This window comes from Scyliorhinus torazame, chromosome 21 (genome assembly GCF_047496885.1).
Source record: "Scyliorhinus torazame isolate Kashiwa2021f chromosome 21, sScyTor2.1, whole genome shotgun sequence".
NCBI lineage: Eukaryota > Metazoa > Chordata > Chondrichthyes > Carcharhiniformes > Scyliorhinidae > Scyliorhinus > Scyliorhinus torazame.
The window spans coordinates 59,777,818-59,804,967 of NC_092727.1; the positions used below are offsets into that span (position 1 = coordinate 59,777,818).

Below are 27,150 nucleotides of genomic sequence, written 5' to 3' on the forward strand. Positions count from 1 at the left end.
CCCCAATGGCCAACGCCCCATCTCCTCCACCTCCCCTCCTCCCCCCATCACCACCTGTGGAAGAGAGAAAAGTTACCACATCGCAGGATTAGTACATAAAACTCCTCTTTCCCCCCTTTTTAACCACCCTCTTCGCCCCCCACATTCGCCCCACCACTTTGTTCAAACGTTCTTTTTAATAACCCGCTCATTCCAGTTTTTCTTCCACAATAAAAGTCCGCGCTTCATCCGCCGTCTCAAAGTAGTGGTGCCGCCCTCGATATGTGACCCACAGTCTTGCCGGTTGCAGCATTCCAAATTTTATCTTCTTTTTATGAAGCACCGCCTTGGTCCGATTAAAGCTCGCCCTCCTTCTCGCCACCTCCGCACTCCAGTCTTGATAAACGCGGATCACCGCGTTCTCCCATTTACTGCTCCGAGTTTTCTTTGCCCATCTAAGGACCATTTCTCTATCCTTAAAACGGAGGAATCTCACCACTATGGCTCTCGGAATTTCTCCTGCTCTCGGTCCTCGCGCCATCACTCGGTATGCTCCCTCCACCTCCAACGGACCCGCCGGGGCCTCCGCTCCCATTAATGAGTGCAGCGTCGTGCTCACATATGCCCCGACGTCCGCTCCCTCCGCACCTTCAGGAAGACCAAGAATCCTCAGGTTGTTCCTCCTTGCGTTGTTCTCCAGTGCCTCCAACCTTTCCACACATCGTTTCTGATGCGCCTCATGCGTCTCCGTCTTCACCACCAGGCCCTGTATGTCGTCCTCATTCTCGGCTGCCTTTGCCTTCACGACCCGAAGCTCCCGCTCCTGGGTCTTTTGTTCCTCCTTGAGCCCTTCGATCGCCTGTAGTATCAGGGCCAACAGCTCTTTCTTCATTTCCTTTTTGAGCTCTTCCACACAGCATTTCAAGAACTCTTGTTGTTCAGGGCCCCATGTTAAACTGCCACCTTCCGACGCCATCTTGGTTTTTGCTTGCCTTCCTTGCCGCTGTTCTAAAGGATCCACTGCAATCCGGCCACTTTCTCCTCCTTTTTCCATCCGTATCCAGGGGGGATTCCCTTCTGGTTTACCGCACAGTGTTTTTAGCCGTCAAAATTGCCGTTGGGGCTCCTATCAAGAGCCCAAAAGTCCGTTTCACCGGGAGCTGCCGAAACGTATGACTCAGCTGGTCATCGCCGCACCTGGAAGTCCTTGTAAACTATTCTGAACTCTCTCCAATATGTTCACATCTTTCCTATAGTGTGGTGCCCAGAACTGGATTCAATATTCCAACTGATGTCTAACTTATAAGTTCAGTATAACCTCCTTGCTCTTGTATTCTATGCCCCTATTAATAAAACCCAGCATACAATATGCTTTATTAACTGCTCTCTCCACCTGTCCTGCCATCTTCAATGATCTATGAAAAAATACACCCAGGTCCCTCTGCTCCCTTTTAGAATTTTACCCCTTATTTTATATTATCTCTCCATGTGCTTCCTACCAAAATGCTTCACCTCACATTTCTCCGCATTGAACTTCATCTGCCACATGTCTGCCCCCTCCACCAACTTGTCTCTGTCCTTCTGAAACTGTATATCGTCCTCTTCACATCTAGATCATTAATATATATCAGGAAAAATAAAGATCTCAATACCGACCCCGGGGAGTACCACTTAAACCTTGCCAAAGCCCAAAAAATATCCATTAACCACTACTCTCCGCTTCCTATTATTCAGCCAATTTTGTGTTCATGTTGCTACTGTTCATTTTATTCCACGAGCAGTAACTTTTCTCACAAGTCTGTTATGTGGCACTGTATCAAATGTCTTCTGAAAGTCCAAGTACACCACATCAACAGCGTTGCCCTCATCGGTCCTTTCTGTTATCTCCTCAAAAAACTTAAGCAAGTTAGTTAAACAAAATCTTCCTGCTTTAGAAATCCACGTTGGCTCTTCCGAATCAATCCACACGTTTCCATGTGCCAAATAATTCTACGCCCTCTCCACCATTGATGTTAAACTGACTGGTCTGTAATTGCTGGAGCTATCCTTACAATATTTTTTGAACATTTACAATTCTCCAGTCTTCTGGCACCTCCCCTGTGTCTAGAGATGACTGGAAGGTTATGGCCAGCACCCATGTAATTTCCATTCTCATTTCCTTCAATGACCTTGAAATTGTACTTTTAATTTGTGAATCAAATGATTTATGTAAATAGTGTATGCTGTGTAGAGTGTACACAGTGCTCCCAGTAACCAATCCATGTGAAATATCACTTCTCACCCTCTGCTATTCTGTGTAACTAACCTTAACCCCCATTTTGTTTGAACCTATTGTTCTCCTGAGACTCCGGATACATTGATGTTTCCGGCCTCTGACACACATGAGGCATCGAGAAAATCCCCTTTTCCACCGTGATACCACGGGATCCAGCCTTCCATCGACTGACCCAGGGCAGTGGACAGGGGCCATGACTGGGTCAGAATGTAGGAACAGGGTGAAAATCCTGACTGTTTGGATGTTCTTGGGACGATCTTACTGTCATCTCCCTAAACCATTCATCGAATCTCTACATAGGATCATAGTGTGAATCTATGAAATTCCTTGCCCAATGAAGCAGTAGAGGCTCATTCATTGAATGTTTTTAAGATAAAGATAGATAGTTTTTTGAAGAATAAAGGGATTAAGGGTTATGGTGTTCGGGCCGGAAAGTGGAGCTGAGCCCACAAAAGATCAGCCATGATCTCATTGAATGGTGGAGCAGGCTCGAGGGGCCAGATGGCCTACTCCTGCTCCTAGTTCTTATGTTCTTATGTTCTTATGTGCAGGAGGAGGCCATTCAGCTCATCGAGTCTGCACTGACCCCTGGAAAGAGCAACCCACCTAGGCCCCCACCCTTTCCCCGTAATCCAGTAACCCCACCTAACCTTTGGATACGAAGGGGCAATTTATCATGGCCAATCCGCCTAACCTGCACATCCAGACACGGGGAGAATATACAAACCACACAGTCACCAGAGGCCAGAATTGAACCACTGTGTGTCACCCATTCTTTACACATCACAAGCCCATTTAAACCCTATCTAACCCATTCAGTTAAAGTCACAAAGCAGATCCAGAATGAAGAGTGTAGTTGCCATCACAGGATGGTCACATTCTATCTGGAATAACTGGAGCAGAGAATTGGAACAGAAACACTTAAACAGCTAATGAATTGGAAGAAAGATAGTGGCAGCTGTACCCAACATGTCCCAGCACGTGTTGTTAATGTTTCAGAAATCAGCATGCGTGTGATTGGCAGGTTACACGCCAGCCAACATGTGATTAGTCATTGATGGCTATTTTCTTTCTGCAGGTTTCCTCTTCTATTTCCATGTCCATAATAGGCCTCCCCTCGACCAGCATATCCACTCACTCCTGCTCACTGCCATCTTTGGAGGTTCCTTAATCATAATGTTGGAGGTTTTCGTGCGGGACAACATCATCCTGGAGCTCTTCCGAGCTAGCTTGGCAATCCTACAGGGAACATGGTTCTGGCAGGTGAGTAGCTCCCAACTTCCCCTTCCCCCTCCACACCTCTAACTCAAGGGGCAGGGCTGGGACCCTCAATGGTGGGATCAAATGGGAGTCACAACACCAAACTGTATGGGCAGTACACCTGGCAGTGATTCTGTCTGCATTGGCCAATGAACAGGTGGGAGGAAGGGTGAGAACAGACTGGTTCTCAACATGACTTCTTCCAGCACTGAAGGAGCTGTGGCCTGCAGTTTATGGACAGAGAGCGAGGGAGGGAGGACCCATAAACTTTTAAATTTAAAAAGGGCCTCAGCAGTCAGGCCACCATTGAGAGGGAGTTGCTCCACAGACCAGGATGTAGATGCAACTGAGGCTAGACTGGCAGGCTGGGCCTCAAAGCTGGAGTGTAGGCCCCAGGGTCTGCCACAGAGAGGCTTCCTCCAGGCAGCTGGCCCAGTTCCTGAGTGGGGTTCATGAACCTTCTCTGAACTGTCTCCAATGAAATAACATATTTCCTTAAATAAGGGGATCAAACTGCTCTCAGTACTCCAGATGCGGTCTCATCAGTACTTTGTACAGTTGCACCAAGACTTTCCTACTCTTAGACTCCAACCCCCTTGAAATTAGGGCCAACATTCCCTTAGCCTTCCTGATTAACTGCTGCACCTGTATGCTAGCTTACTGTGTTTCGTGCACAAGTATCAGAATCACCGAATAATACAGCACAGAAGAGGCCCTTCTGCCCATCGAGTCTGCACTGACGCATGAAATAAACATACCCCCAAGTCCCTTTATGTTGCAGCTTTCTGCAGTCTTTCTCTACTTAACTAATGCACTGTTCTTTTGTTCTCCCTTCCAAAATGAACAACTTCACATTTTCTCACATTATACTCATTTGCCACTTACTGAACCCATCAATATCTCTTTGCAAACTGTTTGTATCCCTCTGGCAACTTGCCTTTCCACCTATTTTTGTGTTGTCTGCAAATCTGGCGACAGTACATTCGCTTCTTTCCTCCAAGTCGTTAATAATTGTTAATAACAGTTGTGGTCTCAGTACTGATCCCGGTGGAGCCCCACTCGTTACAGGTCGCCAACCTGACAAAGGGCCCCTTATCCCCACACACTGTTTTCTGCATATTATCCAATAGAACATGCAGTGTCTTCCCCTGGCTACCCACCAAGCAGGACCCCAATCATAGCTCTGGAGAAATGGCTTTGGGGCAGAACCAGCACCCCAGCCAACAGCACAAACCTTCAAACGCATCCACCTTCCTATTCACTGTCATAATATACACCAGTATATCATGGTGCAGACACACACTGATGGACACACAGCGGGACCAATCAACGCACACAACACCGCAGCCAACCACCAGTTAGAGCACACTCACTATAAAGACAGGGGGCATCAGAGTTCCCGCTCATTCGGGATGCAGCCTCCGAGAAGGACAGAGCTCACAGCACAGATCTTCACCATGTGCTGAGTGCACAGACTGGTTAGGACAGGCATAGGACTTTAGTTTAATCTAACATCGTGTTAACCCACAGTGAAAGTATGTTCAACAGTTTCCAACTTAATAAAATAGTGTTGCACTATTTTAAGTGTTGGTGGCCTGTATGTGTTCCACGGATCCAGAGCACCCAACACATCACTCACTGTCTTCAGAAGGGAATAATCTAGCCCTAAGTCTCTGAGTGCAAGGGAGGTTTAACAGTGAGTGAAGTTCTGATGTCTGTTCTCTTTTAGATTGGCTTTGTCCTGTATCCTCCCACCGGTTGGCCCAAGTGGAATGAAACTGACCACGGAAATATCATGTTCATCACATTGTGCTTCTGCTGGCATTTTGCAATCGCCCTGTGTGTCCTGGCTATCAGCTATACACTAATGTACTGGTGAGTTTGAATTGACACACGCACAGATTTGAGGCTTCAGCAGTCAGCACGAGTCCTGCTCTCTACGTCACCAAATCGAAAGGAAGTGTTAAATGTTGATCAGGGGTTCAAAATGGTCAGCATGGAAGCACAGTGGTTAGCACTGCTGCCTCACAGCACCAGGGATCCCAGTTCAATTGCGGCCTTGGGTCACTGTCTATGTGGAGTTTGCACGTTCTCCCCGTGTCTACGTGGGTTTCCTCTGGGTGCTCCAGTTTCCTCCCACAGTCCAAAGATGTACAGGTTGTGGGCATATGCCTGCAGATGCTGTTGTATATAGTTGGTGGTGCGACCTCCAATCAGCAGGTGCTGGTACAGATCCACCATGCAGTCCCGAGATAGTGGTCATATGACAAGGCACTGAGGCACTCAGATATAAGACAGGGCAGGTCCGGTGATCCTCGGAATGTTGTAAGACGTACATGAGGACAGTTGTGCATAGGGGTAGTTCCAGGGGAGTATAAAGAAACTCCATGATAACTTGCTCTTTATCTGATCATTACCTTACCAAGTGTGTATTAATAAAGATCCTGGTTTGGACAAGTCATCAGCAGTTCTGTAGATACCTTGTTCGATAACGAACACAGGAACACAACACAGGTTAGGTTATTCATGAATCACGTCCACATGTTCTGGGCATGTCCAAAGCTGATGGGGTTCTGGCAGGGGTGCGCAGACTGATGCGCAATCAATTGCACAAATCGCAGATTGGGTACAACTGTGGCTTTATTGCAGTCAGATGCGTGGCCTCCTGCTGCAGCTGGCGAAATGGCAGGGCAATGGAGGTCATGCATATTTATGCAGTTCTTAGTGGGCGGAGCCAGCCGGCAGGGGCTACCGGCGAACCTGTAGTGCAGGTCCTACCTTACATCCCCTAATACAGTGGTTCACCACACAGACGTAATATCTGAGGTGCTGGGGGTGGAGGTACCCCCGAGTCCAGAGGTAGCGATATTTGGGGTGTCGGAAGATCAGGGAGTCCATGGGGAAAGAGAGGCCGATGTTTTAGCCTTTGTCTCCCTGATAGCCTGAAGATGGGTCTTACTTGGATGGAGGAACTCGGAGCCACTGAAAACGGGGGTGTGAATGAGTGACCTGGCAGTATTCCTGAGGCTGGACAAGGTCAAGTTCGTTTTGAGGGGGGTGGGTCGATGGGTTCCCCATGGGTTCATGGTGGAAGCCGTTTATTGATTTCGTTGAGGTTTGAGGGGTGAGCAAAGGGGGTGGAATAGGGGGGGTAAGTGTAGCGCACAAAGACTCCGTGAGACGAATAGAGTGAAGTCGATGAGGCTTTATTAAGCGTGTCTGTTCCCCAGCAGCCCGATAGTAAACTGGCCTGCGGGGGAAGGCTCCGGCTTCTTATACTTCGCCTTCAGGGCGGAGCTTGAGGTCAACGGCCAACCAGGACCCGGGATCTGTCAGCCAATAACATTAGGGCTTCCAGTCCCACATGACCCCCAATACATACTACCACATTCACCCCTTGTCAAAATGAACCCGGCGGGGTGATGCTTCGTATAGTGGTAAGGGTTTACAGGGCTGGTCCTGGGAGGATAGAACAGTTACATGGTAGTACAGTATTGGACAGTATCGTCCTGTTACAACTATTTACAGAGGGTATAGGAAAAACAAAATGTTCATTGGACAGTCCATCTTTGTTTTACATTGACGCCACGAGTCGATCGGGCGGTCTGGTCGTCCGTGTCGATCGCCTCGGCCCCGGCGGTGGTGGTGGTGCTTGTACCAGTGTTGTCGCCTCCGGGAGCCGCACGGTTTCAGCTGTCGGTGCAAAGGGGAGGGGGACTGATCCTCCTGGGAAGGGGGCGGTCGCGGGGTGCGGCGGTGTCAGGAAGGGGGGCGGTTGGGTTGATGGCGTTGGGGGGGTGTGCGTGGTGCCGGCGGGCGCCAGATCCCGCAGGGAGACCGTGTCCTGTCGGCCGTCGGGGTACTCCACGTAGGCGTACTGGGGGTTTGCGTGGAGGAGGTGAACCCTTTCGACCAACGGGTCCACCTTATGTGCCCGCACGTGCTTTCGGAGCAGGATGGGTCCTGGGGCCGCCAGCCAGGTCGGCAGCGACGTTCCAGAGGAGGACCTCCTAGGGAAGACAAGGAGACGCTCGTGAGGCGTTTGATTAGTGCTTGTACATAATAACGACCGGATGGAATGGAGAGCGTCCGGGAGGACCTCCTGCCACCGTGAAGCTGGGAGATCCCTGGACCGTAGGGCCAGTAGGACGGTCTTCCAGACCGTGCCGTTCTCCCTTTCTACTTGCCCGTTCCCCCGGGGGTTGTAGCTGGTCGTCCTGCTTGAGGCTATGCCCTTGCTGAGCAGGAACTGGCGCAGCTCGTCACTCATGAAAGAGGACCCCCTGTCGCTGTGGACGTATGCAGGGTAACCGAACAGCGTGAAGATGCTGTTCAGGGCTTTAATGACTGTGGCCGCGGTCATGTCGGAGCAGGGAATGGCAAAAGGGAAGCGGGAGTATTCGTCCACTACATTAAGGAAATACGCGTTGCGGTCGGTGGAGGCAAGGGGCCCTTTGAAATCGAGACTGAGGCGTTCAAAGGGGCGGGAAGCCTTAATCAGGTGCGCTCCATCTGGCCTGAAAAAATGCGGCTTGCATTCCGCGCAGATGTGGCAGTCCCTGGTGACTGTACGGACCTCCTCTAAAGAGTATGGGAGATTGCGGGACTTGATGAAGTGGTAAAACCGAGTGACCCCCGGGTGGCAGAGGTCCTCGTGGAGGGTTTGGAGGCGGTCAATTTGTGCGTTGGCACATGTGCCGCGGGATAGGGCATCGGACGGCTCGTTCAGCTTTCCGGGCAGGTACAAGATCTCATAGTTGAAGGTGGAGAGCTCGATCCTCCACCTTAAGATCTTGTCATTTTTAATCTTGCCCCGCTGTGCATTATCGAACATGAAGGCTACCGACCGTTGGTCAGTGAGGAGAGTGAATCTCCTGCCGGCCAGGTAATGCCTCCAATGTCGCACAGCTTCCACTATGGTTTGGGCTTCCTTTTCCACTGAGGAGTGGCGGATTTCTGAGGCGTGGAGGGTTCGGGAGAAGAAGGCCACGGGTCTGCCCGCTTGGTTAAGGGTAGCCGCTAGAGCTACGTCGGAGGCGTCGCTCTCGACCTGGAAGGGGAGGAACTCGTCGATGGCGCGCATCGTGGCCTTTGCGATGTCCGCTTTGATGCGGCTGAAGGCCTGGCAAGCCTCTGTCGACAGAGGGAAGGTCGTGGTCTGTATTAGGGGGCGGGCCTTGTCTGCGTACTGGGGGACCCACTGGGCGTAGTACGAAAAGAACCCCTGGCAGCGTTTCAGGGCTTTTGGGCAGTGCGGGAGGGGAAATTCCATGAGTGCGCGCATACGTTCGGGGTCGGGGCCTATTATCCCATTGCGCACTATGTAGCCCAGAATGGCTAGCCGATCGGTGCTAAAAATGCACTTGTCCTCGTTGTACGTGAGGTTCAAGGCTTTGGCGGTCTGGAGGAATTTTTGGAGGTTGGCGTCGTGGTCCTGCTGATCGTGGCCGCAGATGGTTACATTGTCGAGGTACGGGAACGTGGCCCGTAACCCATGTTGATCAACCATTCGGTCCATCTCCCGTTGGAAGACCGAGACCCCGTTTGTGACGCCAAAAGGGACCCGTAGGAAATGGTATAATCGCCCGTCTGCCTCGAAGGCTGTGTACTTGCGGTCACTTGGGCGGATGGGGAGCTGATGGTAGGCAGACTTGAGGTCCACGGTGGAGAAGACTTTATACTGGGCAATCCGATTGACCATGTCGGATATGCGGGGGAGAGGGTACGCGTCTAGTTGTGTGTACCTGTTGATGGTCTGGCTATAGTCAATGACCATCCTTTGTTTCTCCCCTGTCTTCACTACTACCACCTGCGCTCTCCAGGGACTATTGCTGGCCTGGATTATGCCTTCATTTAGTAGCCGCTGGACTTCGGACCGAATGAAGGTCCGGTCCTGGGCGCTGTACCGTCTGCTCCTAGTGGCGACGGGTTTGCAATCCGGGGTGAGGTTCGCAAACAAGGACGGGGGTTGCACCTTGAGGGTGGCGAGGCCGCAGATAGTGAGTGGGGGTATGGGGCCGCCGAATTTAAACGTAAGGCTCTGTAGGTTACATTGGAAATCTAAGCCCAGCAAGGTGGGGGCACAGAGTTGGGGAAGGACGTTAAGTTTGTAGTTTTTGAATTCCCTCCCCTGTACCGTTAGGGTAACTATGCTGAATCCCTGGATCTGTACGGAGTGGGATCCTGCAGCTAGGCAAATCTTTTGTGCGCTGGGGTAGGTAGTTAAGGAACAGCGTCTTACCGTGTCGGGGTGTATAAAACTTTCCGTGCTCCCGGAGTCGACTAGGCATGGCGTCTTGTGGCCGTTAATTAGGACCGTTGTCGTCGTCGTCTGGAGAGTCCGGGGCCGAGCCTGATCGAGCGTAACCGAAGCGAGCCGTGGTTGTAGTAGTGGGGTGGGGTCCGTTAAGGCCGTCCAAGATGGCGTCGGGGATGGACAAAATGGCCGCCCCCATACATCGGACGTGGCTGAGGGGTCACAAGATGGCGTCGGGGGTGGACAAAATGGCCGCCCCCATGCGTCGTACAGGTCGGGGGCGGTCCAAGATGGCGGCGCCCCTCCTCCCCTCGTGGTGGTCGGGACCCAAAATGGCGGCGTCTGCGGGTCGCACAACGGCGCCCCTCCTCCCCTCGTGGTGGTCGGGACCCAAAATGGCGGCGTCTGCGGATCGCACATGGTGTGCTGGGGGGTCTGGGGAGTGCTAGGACCGCGCGGAGTTCCTTCACTGCGAGCGCCAGGGCCGCGGGCGCTAGGACCGCGCGGAGTTCCTTCACTGCGAGCACCAGGGCCGCGGGCGCTAGGACCGCGCGGAGCTCCCTCGCCAGGGACAGCGGTGGTCAGGGCCCAAGTCGGCGGCGCCGGCGGGTCAGGCATGGGGCCGCGAGCGCAAGGAGCGCGAGGAGCTCCCTCACCGGGGACAGCGGTGGTCGGGGTCCAGGTAGGTGGCGCCGGCGGGTCAGGCGTGGGGCGCGGGACGGGGGTGAGGGTGGCGTTCGGGACGCGAAAAACCCCTTCCTCTCCGTGGAGAGTGTTGGCCGGCACCCAAATCGGGAGCGCCGGCGGCGGGTCGTACATGGACTGCGGGGAGGGGGGTTGGGGAGCGTAGGCGGCGTGCAGGGCTCCCAGTTCTCCCGGGGCCGCGGTGGTCGGGACCCAGAGTGGCTGCGCCTGCGGGTCGCACATGGCGTGCTGGGGGGGTTGGGAGGCATAGACTGCTTGTAGGGCTCCCTGTGGCCCCGGGACGGCGGCGACCTCGCGGGACCGGCACACCACCGCATAGTGGCCCTTTTTCCCGCAGCTTTTGCAGATGGCTGCGCGGGCCGGACAGCGTTGTCGGGGTTGCTTCGCCTGGCCGCAGAAATAACAGCGGGCGCCCCCGGTGCGACTCGGCGTTTGGACTGCGCAAGCCTGTGGGGTGTCCGGGGGGCGGGGGTAGGGGGTTTGCCGCGACGGGTACGTACGGGGCCCAATGGCCTGCTGCGCGGTCGGGGCCGTAGGCGCGGGTATTACGCGCGGCCACGTCTAGGGAGGCTGCTAGGGCCCGGGCCTCTGAGAGTCCTAGCGACTCTTTTTCTAGAAGTCTTTGGCGGATTTGGGAGGATTGCATGCCTGCCACAAAAGCGTCGCGCATTAACATGTCCGTATGTTCGTTTGCATTCACCGACGGGCAGCTGCAGGCTCGTCCCAAAATCAGCAGCGCGGCATAGAACTCGTCCATCGATTCTCCGGGAGCTTGCCGTCTTGTCGCGAGCTGGTAGCGAGCATAGATTTGGTTAACTGGGCGAACGTAGAGATTTCTCAGTGCTGTGAACGCCGTCTGGAAATCGTCGGTGTCTTCAATGAGGGTGAAAATCTCCGTGCTCACCCTCGAGTGCAGGACCTGCAGTTTTTGTTCGTCTGAGACTCGGCCTGTGGTCGATCTGATGTAGGCCTCGAAGCAAGTCTGCCAGTGTTTGAAGGCTGCTGCCGCATTCACTGCATGGGGGCTGATCCTCAGGCATTCTGGAATGATCCTGAGCTCCATAGTCCTTTTTAGGCACGCTTAATAAATTGTAGCGCACAAAGACTCCGTGAGACGAATAGAGTGAAGTCGATGAGGCTTTATTAAGCGTGTCTGTTCCCCAGCAGCCCGATAGTAAACTGGCCTGCGGGGGAAGGCACCGGCTTCTTATACTTCGCCTTCAGGGCGGAGCTCGAGGTCAACGGCCAACCAGGACCCGGGATCTGTCAGCCAATGACATTAGGGCTTCCAGTCCCACATGACCCCCAATACATACTACCACAGTAAGGGGTTAGAATGGGGAAGGACAGGGTTGGAGACATAGATCATAGAATTTACGACTTCCGGTGTGGACCATGGAGTAAGTGGTCACATACAAGGCAGCTCCTGCCCAAGGTTACAGAAAAGAGCTCTTTTTAATCAATACGGGGTGGAATTTTGATGAAAAGGTGTCGGTGAATGTTGGAGGGGGACTTTCCACCAGGAATGGTATGTCTCTTGGTTACCAGACCCGGCTGAAACAGTGAGGGATTTGGCTGGTGCTGCAGCAAAGACAAAAGCCTCTTCAAGCATGCAGGCGGGGGAAGGGCAAGCTCAAAGGCTTCAAACTGACTTGATGGCCTGTATTAAAGCTGAATTCCAGCAGCAGAGGGAACAACTGCGAAAAGATCTCACAAAGGCCATTGAAGAAGCGGTGACACCCCTGAAGAGTTCTTTGGAACGGGTGGAGAGCTGTTTGGAGGTGCAGGGGTCACAGATTCGGGAGATTGAAGGAGTGATCTCGGACCACATCGATCATGTGGTGACTCTGGAGGCGGAGGTGGGGCTCCTCGGCGACCTCTGTAAAACATTGAAGGCAATGGTGGAGGAGCAGGAGAATGCCTCGAGAAGGCAGAACCTGCGAATTGTGGGCCTGCCTGAAGGAGTGGAAGGTGTGAGTACCACAAGGTATGTCTGGAAGATGCTGGTGGGGGCTGGTGGCAGAAAGGGTGCTAGATAAGTCCCCGGAAGTGGACCAAGTGCATAGATCCCTGAGGCAGAAGCCAAGAGCTCGGGAGCTGCCGCTGGCGGTGATCGTGAGGCTCCACAAATTTGAAGAGAAATTTGGGGTTCTCTACCCGGCGAAATCATGGGTGACGTTCGGAGGCCGGGAGTATTATTTCAAGACTCCAGAAGTGGCCGAAGACGTCATTAAGGAGCATAAACTGAGGGACAACTGAGCAACATTGCTTGGGAACCGGGGTGCTGGCACTTTGTAATGGTTGGGAGCATGTTTGCAGTGGAGGTAAGGATTGGGGAATGTTCATCTCTTTTTTTGGTAGGGGGGGGTTGCTGGTTACTGTTGGGATTGTGAGGGGTGGAACGTTTATGTGGGGATGGATGTTCTCGTCCCCCCCTGCCCCCCCTGTTTTCTGGGACTGTTTATGTTTAACATTTGTTTGTCTGCTTTTGGAGATGGCTGCCTGGAGTTCAGGAGAGGTCTTTGTTTGGGTGGGGGAGGGTAAGGTCAACAGGGAGTCTTTCTCCTTGAGCTGAGGGGTGGGGGGGGGGGGGGGAGTTCATTGGTAAGTGCCTTTGCGCAGGGGCTGCTGTGCTGGCAGGGTATGCTGGTGAACGGAGGTGAGGTGGTGGGGGAGAAGGCCGAGAGAGGTGGCCAGGGGAGGGGGAGGGGTGAGGAGGGCTGGCACACCAGCTGCGGAGGGAGGTTGCGTCCAGGGAAGTATTGAAGATCCGGACTGGGGCTGGGGATGTGGTGTCTGAGCCAGGGAAGATAAATGAGGCATTTAGGGAGTACTACCAGGGACCCGGGAGGAGAGGAGGGGGACATGGGCGGTTTCTGGACAAGCTGGAATTTCCCCAGGTGGAGGAAGCAAAGAGGCAGGCATTGGAGGAGCCACTGGAGCTGAGGGAGGTGCTGGATAGTATCAGGAGTATGAAGTCGGGGAAGACCCCTGGGCCGGATGGGTACCCGGCAGAATTCTATAAGGAATTTGCGACGGACCTGGCACCACATCTGTTGGGGGTGTTTAATGAAGCACTGGAGAAGGGGGAGTTACCGGAGACGATGAAGCAGGCAGTAATCACACTAATCCCGAAAAAGGTGGAATGTTGGTCATATAGGCCCATATCACTATTGAACACGGATGTGAAAGTATTGGCTAAGTTGTTGGCGGGGAGGATGGAGGAGTGTGTCCCCCGGGTGGTGGCAGAAGATCAAACAGGCTTCGTGAAGGGCAGGCAGCTCACGAGTAATATAAGACGGGATGTGGTAATGAATCCGTCGGGGGCTCTGGTACTGGAGGTGGTGGTGTCCATGGACACTGAGAAGGCATTTGATCGGGTGGAGTGGTGGTACCTGTCCAAGATTTTGAGAAGGTTTGGGTTTGGGCCGAGATTTGTGGCATGGGTGCGGTTCCTGTATGCGGCACCAAGGGCGAGAGTGAGGACGAATATGATCTCATGAAGCTTTGACTTACAAAAAGGTACGAGGCAGGGATGCCCGCTGTCACCGCTGCTGTTTGCGCTGGCCATAGAGCCATTGGCGATAGCTCTCAGGGGGTCAGCAGAGTGGCGGCGGATTATGAGAGGACAGAGGGAGCATCGGGTGTTGCTCTATGCCAATGACCTCTTTGCTGTATCTTTTGGATCCGCTGGAGAGTATGGGAAGAATTATGGGCCTGCTGGGGAGGTTTGAGGGTGCTTAGAGTACAAGCTGCATTTAGGGAAAAGTGAGGTATTCCTGGAGAATAAGCTGGCACAGCAGGCTAATTTAGGGGTGATGCCATTTCCGGTGGCGAGGGATAGGTTTAGGTATTGGGGGGATTCAGGAAGCGAGGGAATGGACGGAGCTCCTTAAGTGGAACTTAACGAAGCTGGTGGAGGAGGCTAGGAAGGATCGTAAGAGGTGGGATACACTGTACTTAACGCTGGCAGGGAGGGTCCAAGTGGTGAAAATGAATATTCTGCCGAGGTTCTTGTTTATCTTTCAGGCTCTCCCGATCCTTATACAAAAGGCCTTTTTTCAGAAAGTGGACTCGATCATCTCAGACTTTGTATGGGCGGGGAAGGTGCCGAGGGTGGGAAGGACCCTGCTACAGAGGCAAAGGCACCAGGGGAGTTGTCGAACTTGCTTCGTTATTATTGGGCGGCGAATGTGGCGGTGGTGGGAAGGAGAAGGGGTAGAGTGGGTTCAGATGGAGGAGGGATCTTGTAAGGGGTCTAGTTTGAAGGCTATGGTGACGGCAGCATTGCCAATGGCTCCGAGGAGGTATTCAAGGAGCCTGGTGGTGCAGTCCACAGTAACGATACGGAATCAATTCAGGAAGTATTTTAGGGTGGAAGGGATGCCGTTGCTAACGCTGCTGTGCGAGAATCGTGAGTTTGAGCCGGGGGGGGGGGATGGTTAGTGTATACAGGAGGTGGAGGGAAGTGGGGCTGGTCAAGGTGAGGGATCTGTATTTGGAGGAAGGGTTCGCCAGTCTGAAGGAGCTAAGGGAGAGGGTAGAGCTGCCGAGGGGAAGTGAGTTCAGGTATCTGCAGGTTAGGGACTTTGCACAAAAGGTTTGGAGGGGGTTCCCTAGGTTGCCGGGATACACCCTGCTTGAGCGACTGCTGCTTCCAGATGTGGAAAGGGAGGGAAGAATTGGGGATACATACAAGTGACTGGGGGAACAGGGAGGCGAGTGGGTGGTGAAGATCAAGGAGAAATGGGAAGCGGAGTTGGGAGGGGAGATCAATTAGGGAGTATGGAGTGAGGCACTGCGTAGGGTAAACGGGACCTCCTCATGTACAAGGATGAAACGTTATAGTTCGAGGACTTTAGATGGGTCTGTTTTTGTCCAATGTGTGCAGGAGGGTTTCCTGACACAGTATGGAGATAGGCCAACGAGAGGCAAGGCCATATTGGATTTGGTACTGGGTAATGAACCAGGACAGGTGTTAGATTTGGAGGCAGGTGAGCACTTTGGTGATAGTGACCACAATTCAATTACGTTTACTTTAGTGATGGAAAGGGATAGGTATATACCACAGGGCAAGAGCTATATCTGGGGGAAAGGCAATTATGATGCGATGAGGCAAGACTTAGGATGCATCGGATGGAGAGGAAAACTGCAGGGAGGAGCTTGTTCAAGGAACTGCTACTGCGTGTCCTTGATAAGTATGTACCTGTCAGGCAGGGAGGAAGTGGTCGAGCAAGGGAACCGTGGTTTACTAAAGCAGTCAAAACACTTGTCAAGAAGAAGAAGGAGGCTTATGTAAAGATGAGACATGAAGGTTTAGTTAGGGCGCTCGAGAGTTACAAGTTAGCTAGGAAGGACCTAAAGAGAGAGCTGAGAAGAGCCAGGAGGGGACATGAGAAGTCTTTGGCAGGTAGGATCAAGGATAATCCTAAAGCTTTCTATAGATATGTCAGGAATAAAAGAATGACTAGGGTAAGAGTAGGGCCAGTCAAGGACAGGAGTGGGAAGTTGTACGTGGAGTCCGTGGAGATAGGAGAGGTGCTACATGAATATTTTTCGTCAGTATTCACACAGGAAAAAGACAATGTTGTCGAGGAGAATACTGAGATTCAGGCTACTAGACTAGAAGGGCTTGAGGTTCATAAGGAGGAGGCGTTAGCAATTCTGGAAAGTGTGAAAATAGGTAAACCCCCTGGGCCGGATGGGATTTATTCTACGATTCTCTGGGAAGCTAGGGAGGAGATTGCTGAGCCTTTGGCTTTGATCTTTAAGTCATCTTTGTCTACAGGAATAGTGCCAGAAGACTGGAGGATAGCAAATGTTGTCCCCTTGTTCAAGAAGGGGAATAGAGACAACCCCGGTAACTATAGACCAGTGAGCCTTACTTCTGTTGTGGGCAAAAATCTTGGAAAGGTTTATAAGAGATAGGGTGGATAATCATCTGGAAAGGAATAATTTGATTAGAGATAGTCAATACAGTTTTGTGAAGGGTAGGTCGTGCCTCACAAACCTTATTGAGCTCTTTGAGAAGGTGACCAAACAGGTGGACGAGCAGATAGAAGTTGATGTGGTGTATATGGATTTCAGTAAATCGTTTGATACGGTTCCCCATGGTAGGCTACTGCAGAAAATACGGAGGCATGGGATTCAGGGTGATTTAGCAGTTTGGATCAGAAATTGGCTAGCTGGAAGAAGGCAAAGGGTGATGGTTGATGGGAAATGTTCAGACTGGAGTCCAGTTACTAGTGGTGTACCACAAGGATCTGTTTTGGGGCCACTGCTGTTTGTCATTTTTATAAATGACCTGGAGGACGGCGTAGAAGGATGGGTGAGTAAATTTGCAGATTACACTAAAGTCGGTGGAGTTGTGGACAGTGCGGAAAGATGTTACAAGTTACAGAGGGACATTGATAAGCTGCAGTGCTGGCTGAGAGGTGGCAAATGGAGTTTAATGCAGAAATGTGTGAGGTGATTCATTTTGGAAGGAATAACAGGAAGACAGAGTAATGGGCTAATGGTAAGATTCTTGGCAGTGTTGATGAGCAGAGAGATCTCGGTGTCCATGTACATAGATCCCTGAAAGTTGCCACCCAGGTTGAGAGGATTGTTAAGAAGGCGTATAGTGTGTTAGCTTTTATTGGTAGAGGGATTGAGTTTCGGAGCTATGAGGTCATGTTGCAGCTGTACAAAACTCTGGTGTGGCCGCATTTAGAGTATTGCGTGCAATTATGGTCGCCGCATTATAGGAAGGATGTGGAAGCATTGGAAAGGGTGCAGAGGAGATTTACCAGAATGTTGCCTGGTATGGAGGGAAGATCTTATGAGGAAAGGCTGAGGGACTTGAGGCTGTTTTAGTTAGAGAAAAGAAGGTTAAGAGGTGACTTAATTGAGGCATACAAGATGATCAGAGGATTGGATAGGGTGGACAGTGAGAGCCTTTTTCCTCGGATGGTGATGTCTAGCACGAGGGGACATAGCTTTAAATTGAGGGGAGATAGATATAGGACAGATGTCAGAGGTAGGTTCTTTACTCAGAGAGTAGTAAGGGCGTGGAATGCCCTGCCTGCAACAGTAGTGGACTCGCCAACACTAAGGGCATTCAAATGGTCATTGGATAGACATATGGACGATAAGGGAATAGTGTCGGTGGGCTTTAGAATGGTTTCACAGGTCGGCGCAACATCGAGGGCCGAAGGGCCTGTACTGCGCTGTAATGTTCTATGTTCCTCGTACAGTTTAAGGTGGTGCACAGGGTGCATATGTCTTGGGTGAGAAAGAGTGGATTCTTTCGGGGGGTAGCAGATGAATGTGAGAGGAGTCGCCGGGGGCCAGCGAATCATGCGATACAGTTCAAGGTGGTACACAGGGTACACATGACTCTGTAGGGGAGGGTTTAAACTAATATGACAGGGGGATGGGAACCAATGCAGGAAGTCAGTGGGTAGTAAAGAGGGGATAGAAACAAAAGCTAGTGAGAAGAAAAGTGGAAGGCAGAGAAACAGATTGAACTGCCTAGTATGGCAGGGGCGTGGGACCCAGAACATTGGTACGGGTGGGTAAGATAAGGGTGGCCAGTATAGGGAACCCAGGATAACGAGGGATATTATGAATCTTGTCAAAAAGAAAAAGGAATCATTCAGAAGGCCTAAAAGGCTGAGGACAGATGAAGCCCTTGAAGAATATAAAAAAGGTAGGAAGGAACTTAAGGTAGGAGTTAGGAAGGCTAAAAGGGGTCATGAAATGTCGTTGGCAAACAGGGTTAAGGAAAATCTTAACGCGTTTTATGCATATGTAAAGAGCAAGAGGGTTGGTCCATTCAAGGATATTGGTGGGAATCTATGTATGGAACCAGAGGAAATGGGCGAGGTAATAAATGAATACTTTGCCTCTGTATTCACCAAAGAGAAGGACTTGGTGAATGTGGAGTAAAGGGTAGAGTGTGTAGATATTCTGAGTCATGTTGATATTAATAAAGAGGTGTTGGGCATCTTAAAAAGCATTAAAGTAGATAAGTCCTCAGAGCCTGATGGGATCTACCCCAGAATACTGAGGGAGGCAGGGGAGGAAATTGCTGGGGTGTCTTCATCTGATTCACTTAAATGGAGGCTCACCTCGAGGGATGAGGAGGAGACTCCTCCTGTTCCACCCGGGGTACAAATCAGGTATGATCTTTGTTGGTCATCATTTCTCCAGATAATGACACCCTCTCGATCAAGGTCCCTGATCCTTTTGAACTTTGTGTCACTGGGGCAAGTTTCTCATGTGATGCCTCCTATTGTAGGTGCAAGCCCATATCTGTCTGTTATCGATGCTGAATCTTCCACTAACCCTTGACCGCCAACCCTGTGATTAGTTTCTTTGGCAGCTTTGGGAGTTTCTGGTCCATCAGGAGCTCTGATGGGACCAATCCACATTGCAGCTGATAGATCTATATGTTAACAATGCTTTAGGGAAGTCTTTGTTGTGTCTCAAAAGGGATTTAATGGCGTAGATGCCTCTTTCTGCCTCCACGATAAGTTGTGGATACTTTTGGGGAACTGATAAGTTGTTGAAAGCTGTAACCGATGACAAATTCAGTGAAGCATTCATTTGTCGATTGTGGGATATTATCAAACACCACCTGGCCCAGGGTGCCAAAGATCACAAATCCTTCCTTCATGGGCCAAACGGCCACCTCTGTGCTCATTGTGTGTCATCAGGAGAAGTAGTCAACCAAGATGAAGAAGGACCTGACATTAAAGACAGATACATCCATTTCCAACCATTCCCATGGCCTGGCAGGCAGTGTGTGGGGATAAGGAACTCGGTCTGTATACGGTTTGTGAAGTGCACAGGTGTCAGTCACCACACTGCAGACTGAACCTGTGCTCTGCACTTTGTAATGCCGAGGAGGCCTTGCTGGATTTGTTAGAGAATCTCCGGCTGAGGAGAGACTGGAATGCCCAATTCCTCATCGTATACTAGCAGATCATCCATCACAGTGAAGTGTTTCTGCTTTCAAAACAAATGTTCATGAAATTGCCAGCTGGCCTCAGTTGTGGCCACCCTTGTTGACAGTAAAGACAGATGCCAGCGCACTCTTCATCTCGCAACTGCTCCTGGCAGCTTTACTGAATCTTTCCTGAGGTAGCAGCAGTTTTTTCATCATTTAGAACATCACTCATCAACCAGGTTGTCACAGGAAGGTCGACCACATTCCTGGATAGTGCATCTTGCAGTTGTTTAATGTTTCCCTTGAACAGACACTGCGTCGTATTTGTATCGTATGCAAAATGTTTGGGATTCAAATGGAATATCTGAATACTGGGGAGAATCTTTGCAAGTTTATCTCATCTACCAATGCGACCAGTGGTTTATGATCCATTTCGATGGTCACTTTCAGGCCAATAAGAGAACTACTCAAAATCCCATGTGACTGTGAGAGGTTCTTTTTCAATAATGACATAGAGTATCTCTGTGTCTGACAGCCCTGCCGATGCGTAATACACTGGGAGACGGTGTCCATTATTACAACATTGGGGGTAGTGCGCAGTCAGTTCCAGCCCAATTGACCCAGAGTCGCAATGCGATTGAAATTAACTTTTATTATATAAAATACCCAAGGTCATTGGCTGCCCAATAACTACAGTTACCAGGTTTGTAAATTTAAACAGAATAAACTCTTTATTATTAGCAGGAATTATAATTAAACAAGCAGCAAAACAAGTGCTTAATTATTATCTAGTCCCATCCTTTTAACCAGTCCCACCCTCTATACACACACACAGACAAAGAAACACAGAGGGGAAAGAGGGGTGTAAAATAATGATGGAAGTAAAAGGATAAGAGTCTTTGTTTCAGCAACAGGGCAGAGAGAGCTGCTTCCACCTTGAGGGTCCAGTGGCTTCTCCTGGGTTCTCTCCGAAAAACCACACCTGACAGGAACCAATCACTGTCTGTTGCCGGGTCGAATACTGTCCCTGACCAATCCATTGGCCACCAGCGAACCAATCCCCTCTAATCTCTTGGGTACCATAAACTCTGGGTTCTTCTGCCCAAAATACACAACTTTATAACACATTGCACTATTTTGACACTTTGAGTTCCTTACTTCCTCTGCTCAACTTCAAGGTATGTTTCTATTAATGGTCCAAGGACCAAAAATGAGAAAGACAGAATGAAAGACATATGAACTCAGGAGGTATCCACTACTATTGCAGTCAGGGATGGGTTGTAGTGAACCAAGATCACAGTGAGAGCAACATAGATACACAGAAAATAGGAGCAGGAGGAGGCATTTTGGCCCTTCGGGCCTGCTCCGTCATTTATCACGATCATGGCTGATCATCCAACTCAATAGCTTAATCCTGCTTTCTCCCCCTAGCCTTTGATCCCATTCCTTCAAAGTGCTATGTCTAGCCGCCTCTTAAATATATTCAATGTTTTCGCATCAACTACATCCTGAGGTAATGAATTCCACAGGCTCACCGCTCTTTGGGTGAAGAAATATCTCCTCATCTCTGTCCGAAATGGTTTACCCTGAATCCTCAGACTGTGACTCCTGGTTCTGGAAGCACCCATCATCGGGAACATCTTCCCTCCATCTACCCTGTCTAGTCCTGTTAGAATTTTATAAGTCTCTTTGAGATCCCCCTCATTCTTCTCAACTCCAGCGAGGACAATCTTAACCTAGTCAATCTCTCCTCATGTGACAGTCCCGCCACCCCTGGAATCAGTCTGGTAAACCTTTGCTGCACTCCCTCGAGAGCAAGAACATCCTTCCTCAGAAAAGGAGACCAAAACTGCACACGATATTCTAGGTGTGGCCTCACCAAGGCTCTGTATAATTGCAACAACACATCTCTGCTTCTGTACTCAAAACCTCTTGCAATTGATGGCCAACATACCATTAGCCTTCTTTACCGTCTGCTGCTCCTGCATGCTTACCTTCAGTGACTGCTGCACAAGGACACCCAGGTCCTGCTACACACCCGCCTCTCCCAATTTACAACTATTCAGGTAGTAATCTGCCTTCTTGTTTTTGCTTCCAAAGTGAATAACCTTACACTTATCCAAATTATACTGCATCTGCCATTGATTTGCCCACTTGCCCAACCTGTCCAGATCTTGCTGTAGGATACCTGCATCCTCGTCACAGTTCACCCACCCACCCAACTTGGTATCATCTGCAAACTTTGAGATGTTACATTTTGTTCCCTCATCCAAATCATTAATATATATTTTGAATTGTCATATTGTCAGCCGGTCTCACAAAGAGGTTTAGAGACTTATAAGGTGGAAAATGTAACTGTTTGTTGGTAACTCATAACTATTTACATATGTAGAAGGCATGGCGTAGACTAGGAACTAACTCCATGCTTACTCCTACACAAGTCTCTAGATAACATCTGCTCCATTGGATTTGTTTATTGTCACATGTACCAAGGTACAGTGCAAGTATTTTTCTGCACGCATCTCAAACAGATCATTTAGTACATGAAAAGAAAAGAAAGTACATAATAGGGCAACTCAAGGTACACAATGTAAATACTGAGACACTATGATCGTGTCATCAACAAATTTGTAGATGGAGTTGGAACCAGATTTTACCACACAGTCGTGAGTGTATAGTGTAGTGTTGCTAACTTTTGGTTGGCTCTTAATTTGGTTCTGTTTAATCGCGTTTGCTCAAGAGTCGCCAGGTATCTTTCGACACCGCCACAAGGCTCAGAACCGAATACCGATCAATGACTCGATACACCAGTCAGTAAGTTCAAAAGCAATGCTCATTTATTTACACACAGTCAAATCTACTCATGCATAAACTCTACAAACTAAACTACCACTGTAACTAAAGCCTATACTTAGCTTCGGATGTCCTCTCAGTCAGAGGAACAATGGCCGTTCCTCGGTTCTGAGGCTGCTGGGTTGAGCTGTTTACAGGATCGTCTAGCAACTAGGAGCGTCTATCTCGCAGCGTGCGTTGACTTGGGACTTACTTGGTCTGATGCAGCTGCTAGTCAGGTCTCTCTCTTCAGTGAGAGCCAAAGCCAAAGGAGGGCGTTTCTCCCTTGGGGGATACCTTTTATACAGAAAAGGGCTTTGCGCGCTTTTGGGCGGGCCTTGAACTTGGCCTCAACTAATTGGGTCTTTCCCAATCATCTGTATCGATTTTCCTCCAATAGAGGGGTGGTTCCCTGATTAATGGGCGTGTCCTGGTGACTGTAAATCTGCTTTGTCTTAGCTTCTTCTGGCGGGGGGGGGGAGTCTGCCTTAACATTGTGTATCTAAATGTTTCCCTTTTGTCCCCGGCGATGGCTCATTAGTATGTAGATTGTTTGGTAGTTTATGTCCTGTCTGAGACTTTAAGGTTCTAATCAACAGACAGAGCTTGCACCTGCTTGTTTCTTAGCATTGTCCAATTTTCCCTGCATTCTTTGCAGGTGTCCATTTTGTAATCGGGACGTGGCCATCCCAGGTGGCTACACTCCCTCCTTGTGATCCTCAACGCGAAGCGTGAAGGATCACATTACTATGGCGTCCTCATCCTCTGATCACCGGGGCACCCATGCTCAGGTTCTACACTGTCCTATCCTATGCAACACAATTTTACCTAAACCATTTTGAATACATTCATTATCATAAAATTCTACGGGGCGCTATGACATTAATACATGCATTACAAAGCGAGGATTGTTTCCCGCGCTTAGAACGGAGGGGGAGAGCCTGGTGAATGGGGAGCCGGAGAGGAGGGTGTGCCACACAATGGGAGGAGTCGAAGGGGAGGCGGGAGTGGCCGGGGTCAGCAGGAGTCAGCTGACTTGCGGAAGTGCAATGGGGGGAGTAAACCAGCTAGGATGGGTCCTAGCCGGGGTGTGGGGGGGGAGATCGAGTTGCTGCTGCTAAGATCAAGGAGGAGCTGGAGCGAGTGGGGTGGGTCAAGACGGGGGTATGCCGCTGTGGGGAACGGGCCGGGTGTGGGATGCGGGCACGTGGCTGGCCGAGGAGGGGTCATGGCTAGTCGGCGGGGGAGGGGGGGGCGGGTAGCCCCCTGATCCGGCTGATAACCTGGAATGTAAGGGGACTGAATGGGCGGGTTAAGCAGGCCCGCGTGTTCGCGCACCTGAAGGGGCTCAAGGCGGATGTGGTTATGCTCCAGGAGACACACCTGAAGGTGGCAGACCAGGTAAGACTGAGGAAAGGGTGGGTAGGTCAGGTGTTTCACTCGGGGCTAGATGCCAAAAATCGAGGGGTGGCGATCTCGGTGCGAAAGAAGGTGTCATTCGAGGCGTCGAGCATTGTGGCAGATAATGGCGGTAGGTACATAATGGTAAGTGGTAAGTTGCAGGGAGTGAGGGTAGTACTGGTCAATGTGTATGCTCCGAACTGGGACGATGCGGGTTTTATGCGGCGTCTGTTGGGTCGGATCCCAGACTTGGAAATGGGGGGCCTGATAATGGGGGGAGACTTTAACACGGTGTTGGATCCGGCACTGGATCGCTCCAGGTCTAGGACGGGTAGGAAGCCGGCGGCGGCTAGAGTGTTGAGGGGATTTATGGACCAAATGGGAGGGGTGGACCCTTGGAGATTTGCAAGGCCGGGGGCTAGGGAATTTTCATTCTTCTCACATGTCCATAAGGCTTATTCTCGAATCGACTTTTTCATTTTGAATAGGGAGCTGCTAGCGAGAGTAGAGGATACCGAGTATTCAGCAATAGCCATTTCGGACCATGCCCCGCATTGGGTGGACTTGGAGATGGGGGAGGAGAGGGACCAGTGCCCGCTGTGGCGCTTGGAGGTGGGGCTGTTGGCGGACGAGGAGGTGAGCGAGTGGGTCCGAGGAAGTATAGAGAGGTACTTGGAGACCAACGACAACGGGGAGGTCCGAGTGGGGATGGTATGGGAGGCACTGAAGGCGGTGGTGAGGGGAGAGCTGATCTCCATCAGGGCCCACAAGGAGCGGAGGGAGAGGGAGAGGCTGGTGGGGGAGATGGTGAGGGTAGACAGGAGGTATGCGGAAGAGCCTGAGGAAGGATTGTTGAGGAAGAGGCGCAGCCTCCAGGCCGAATTCGACCTGGTGACCACCAGGAAGGCGGAGGTGCAGTGGAGGAAGGCCCAGCGGGCGGTCTACGAGTATAGGGAAAAGGCAAGCCGGATGCTGGCGCATCAGCTTCGGAAGCGGGACGCAGCTAGGGAGATCGGGGGAGTTAAGGACAGAGGAGGGAGCGTGGTGCGGAGTGGGGTTGGCATCAATGGGGTCTTCAGGGACTTTTAAGAGGAATTGTACCGATCCGAGCCCCCACGGGAGGAGGGAGGGATGGGCCGTTTCCTGGACCAATTGAGGTTTCCAAAGGTGGAAGAGGGACTGGTGGCGGGATTGGGGGCCCCGATTGGGCTGGAGGAGCTGATCAAAGGGATAGGAAGCATGCAGGCGGGGAAGGCACCGGGGCCGGACGGTTTCCCAGTCGAATTCTATTAAAAATATATGGACCTGTTGGGCCCGGTGTTAGTTAGGACCTTTAATGAGGCAAGGGACAGGGGGGCTTTACCCCCGACGATGTCCCGGGCACTGATCTCCTTGATCCTGAAGCGGGACAAGGATCCCCTGCAATGTGGGTCTTACAGACCGATTTCCTTGCTAAATGTAGATGCCAAGGTGCTGGCGAAGGTCTTAGCCACGAGAATTGAGGATTGTGTGCCGCAGATCATCCATGAAGACCAGACGGGGTTTGTGAAGGGGAGACAGTTGAACGCGAATGTGCGGAGGCTTTTGAACGTTATCATGATGCCGGCGAGGGAGGGGGAGACGGAGACAGTGGTGGCGATGGACGCTGAGAAAGCCTTCGATAGGGTAGAGTGGGGGTACCTGTGGGAGGTGCTGAAGAGGTTCGGGTTTGGGGAGGGGTTTGTCAGGTGGGTTAGGCTGTTGTACGAGGTCTCGATGGCGAGTGTGGCCACAAATAGGAGGAGGTCCAAGTACTTTCGGTTGCACCGAGGGACGAGACAGGGGTGTCCCCTGTCCCCCCTGCTCTTCGCACTGGCGATTGAACCCCTGGCTATGGCACTGAGAGAGTCGAGGAACTGGAGGGGGTTGGTGCGGGGTGGGGAGGAGCACAGGGTGTCGCTTTATGCGGACGACCTGCTGCTGTATGTGGCGGACCCGGTGGGAGGAATGCCAGAGGTAATGAGGATGTTTAGGGAATTTGGGGACTTTTTGGGGTACAAGCTCAATATGGGGAAGAGCGAGCTGTTCGTAGTTCAGCTAGGGGACCAGGAGAGGGGGATTGGCGAGCTCCCACTAAAAAGGGCGGAGAGGAGTTTCAGATATTTGGGGGCCCATGTGGCCAGGAGCTGGGGGGCCCTGCTTAGGCTTAACTTTACAAGACTGGTGGAGCAAATGGAGGAGGAATTCAAGAGGTGGGACGCGTTGCCGCTGTCCCTGGCGGGTAGGGTGCAGTCAATCAAAATGACGGTGCTCCCAAGGTTTTTGTTCCTGTTCCAGTACCTCCCCGTGTTTATCCCGAAGGCTTCTTTCAGGCGGGTTAACAGGAGTATAATGGGGTTTGTGTGGGCTCGAGGGACGCCGAGGATGAGAAGGGTGTTCCTGGAGCGGAGTAGAGATAGGGGGGGGGGGCTGGCGCTGCCCAACCTCTGTGGGTACTACTGGGCCGCCAATGTGACAATGGTGCGCAAGTGGGTGATGGAGGGGGAGGGGGCTGCATGGAAGAGGCTGGAGACGGCGTCCTGTGTGGGTAAGAGTCTGATGGCGCTGGCAACGGCGCCGCTGCCGCTCCCTCCAAGGAGGTATACCACGAGCCCGGTGGTGGTGGCGGCCCTCAAAATTTGGGGGCAGTGGAGGCGGCATAGGGGGGAAGTTAGGGCCTCGGCGTGGACCCCATTACGGGGGAACCACCGGTTCGCCCCAGGAAGAACAGGTGGAGGGTTTTCGGGGTGGCACAGGGCAGGCATACGAAAGTTAGGGGACCTGTTTGTGGACGGGAAGTTCGCGAGCTTGGGTGAGCTGGAGGAGAAGTATGGGCTCCCCCCGGGGAACACCTTCAGGTACTTACAGGTAAGGGCGTTTGCCAGATGGCAGGTGGTGGAATTCCCACGGCTACTGCCACACACAGTACAGGACAGGGTGCTCTCGGGGGGGGGGGGGGGGGGGTGGGTGGGATTGGGGAAGATCTCGGAAACTTACCAGGTGATGCAGGAGGAGGAGGAGGCCTCGGTGGTGGAGTTGAAATGTAAGTGGGAGGAGGAGTTGGGAGAGGAGATCGAAGAGGGGACGTGGGCAGATGCCCTAGGGAGGGTGAACTCTTCCTCTTCATGCGCGAGGCTCAGCCTCATACAGTTTAAGGTGCTGCACAGGGCACACATGACCGGGACAAGGATGAGCAGGTTCTTTGGGGGTGAGGACAGGTGTGTTAGGTGCTCAGAGAGCCCAGCAAATCACACCCATATGTTCTGGGCATGCCCAGCGTTGGAGGAATTTTGGAAGGGCGTAGCGAGGACGGTGTCGAGGGTGGTAGGATCCAGGGTCAAACCGGGCTGGGGGCTCGTAATATTTGGGGTGGCAGAGGAGCCGGGAGTGCAGGAGGCGAAAGAGGCTGGAATTCTGGCCTTTGCATCCCTGGTAGCCCGGCGGAGGATTCTCCTTCAGTGGAAAGATACGAGGCCCCCAAAGCGTGGAATC

General features: G+C 51.6%; 1 protein-coding gene across 1 annotated transcript in view; it reads left to right on the forward strand.

Moving 5' to 3' along the window:
• Positions 1-27,150, forward strand: part of tmem45b (transmembrane protein 45B) — a 119,033-nt gene that overhangs the window by 81,301 nt on the left and 10,582 nt on the right. Inside the window, exons 4-5 of the mRNA XM_072486846.1 lie at positions 3,333-3,517; positions 5,244-5,389. Of these exons, the coding sequence (XP_072342947.1) occupies positions 3,333-3,517; positions 5,244-5,389 (331 nt within the window). The remainder of the gene's footprint in view (positions 1-3,332; positions 3,518-5,243; positions 5,390-27,150) is intronic.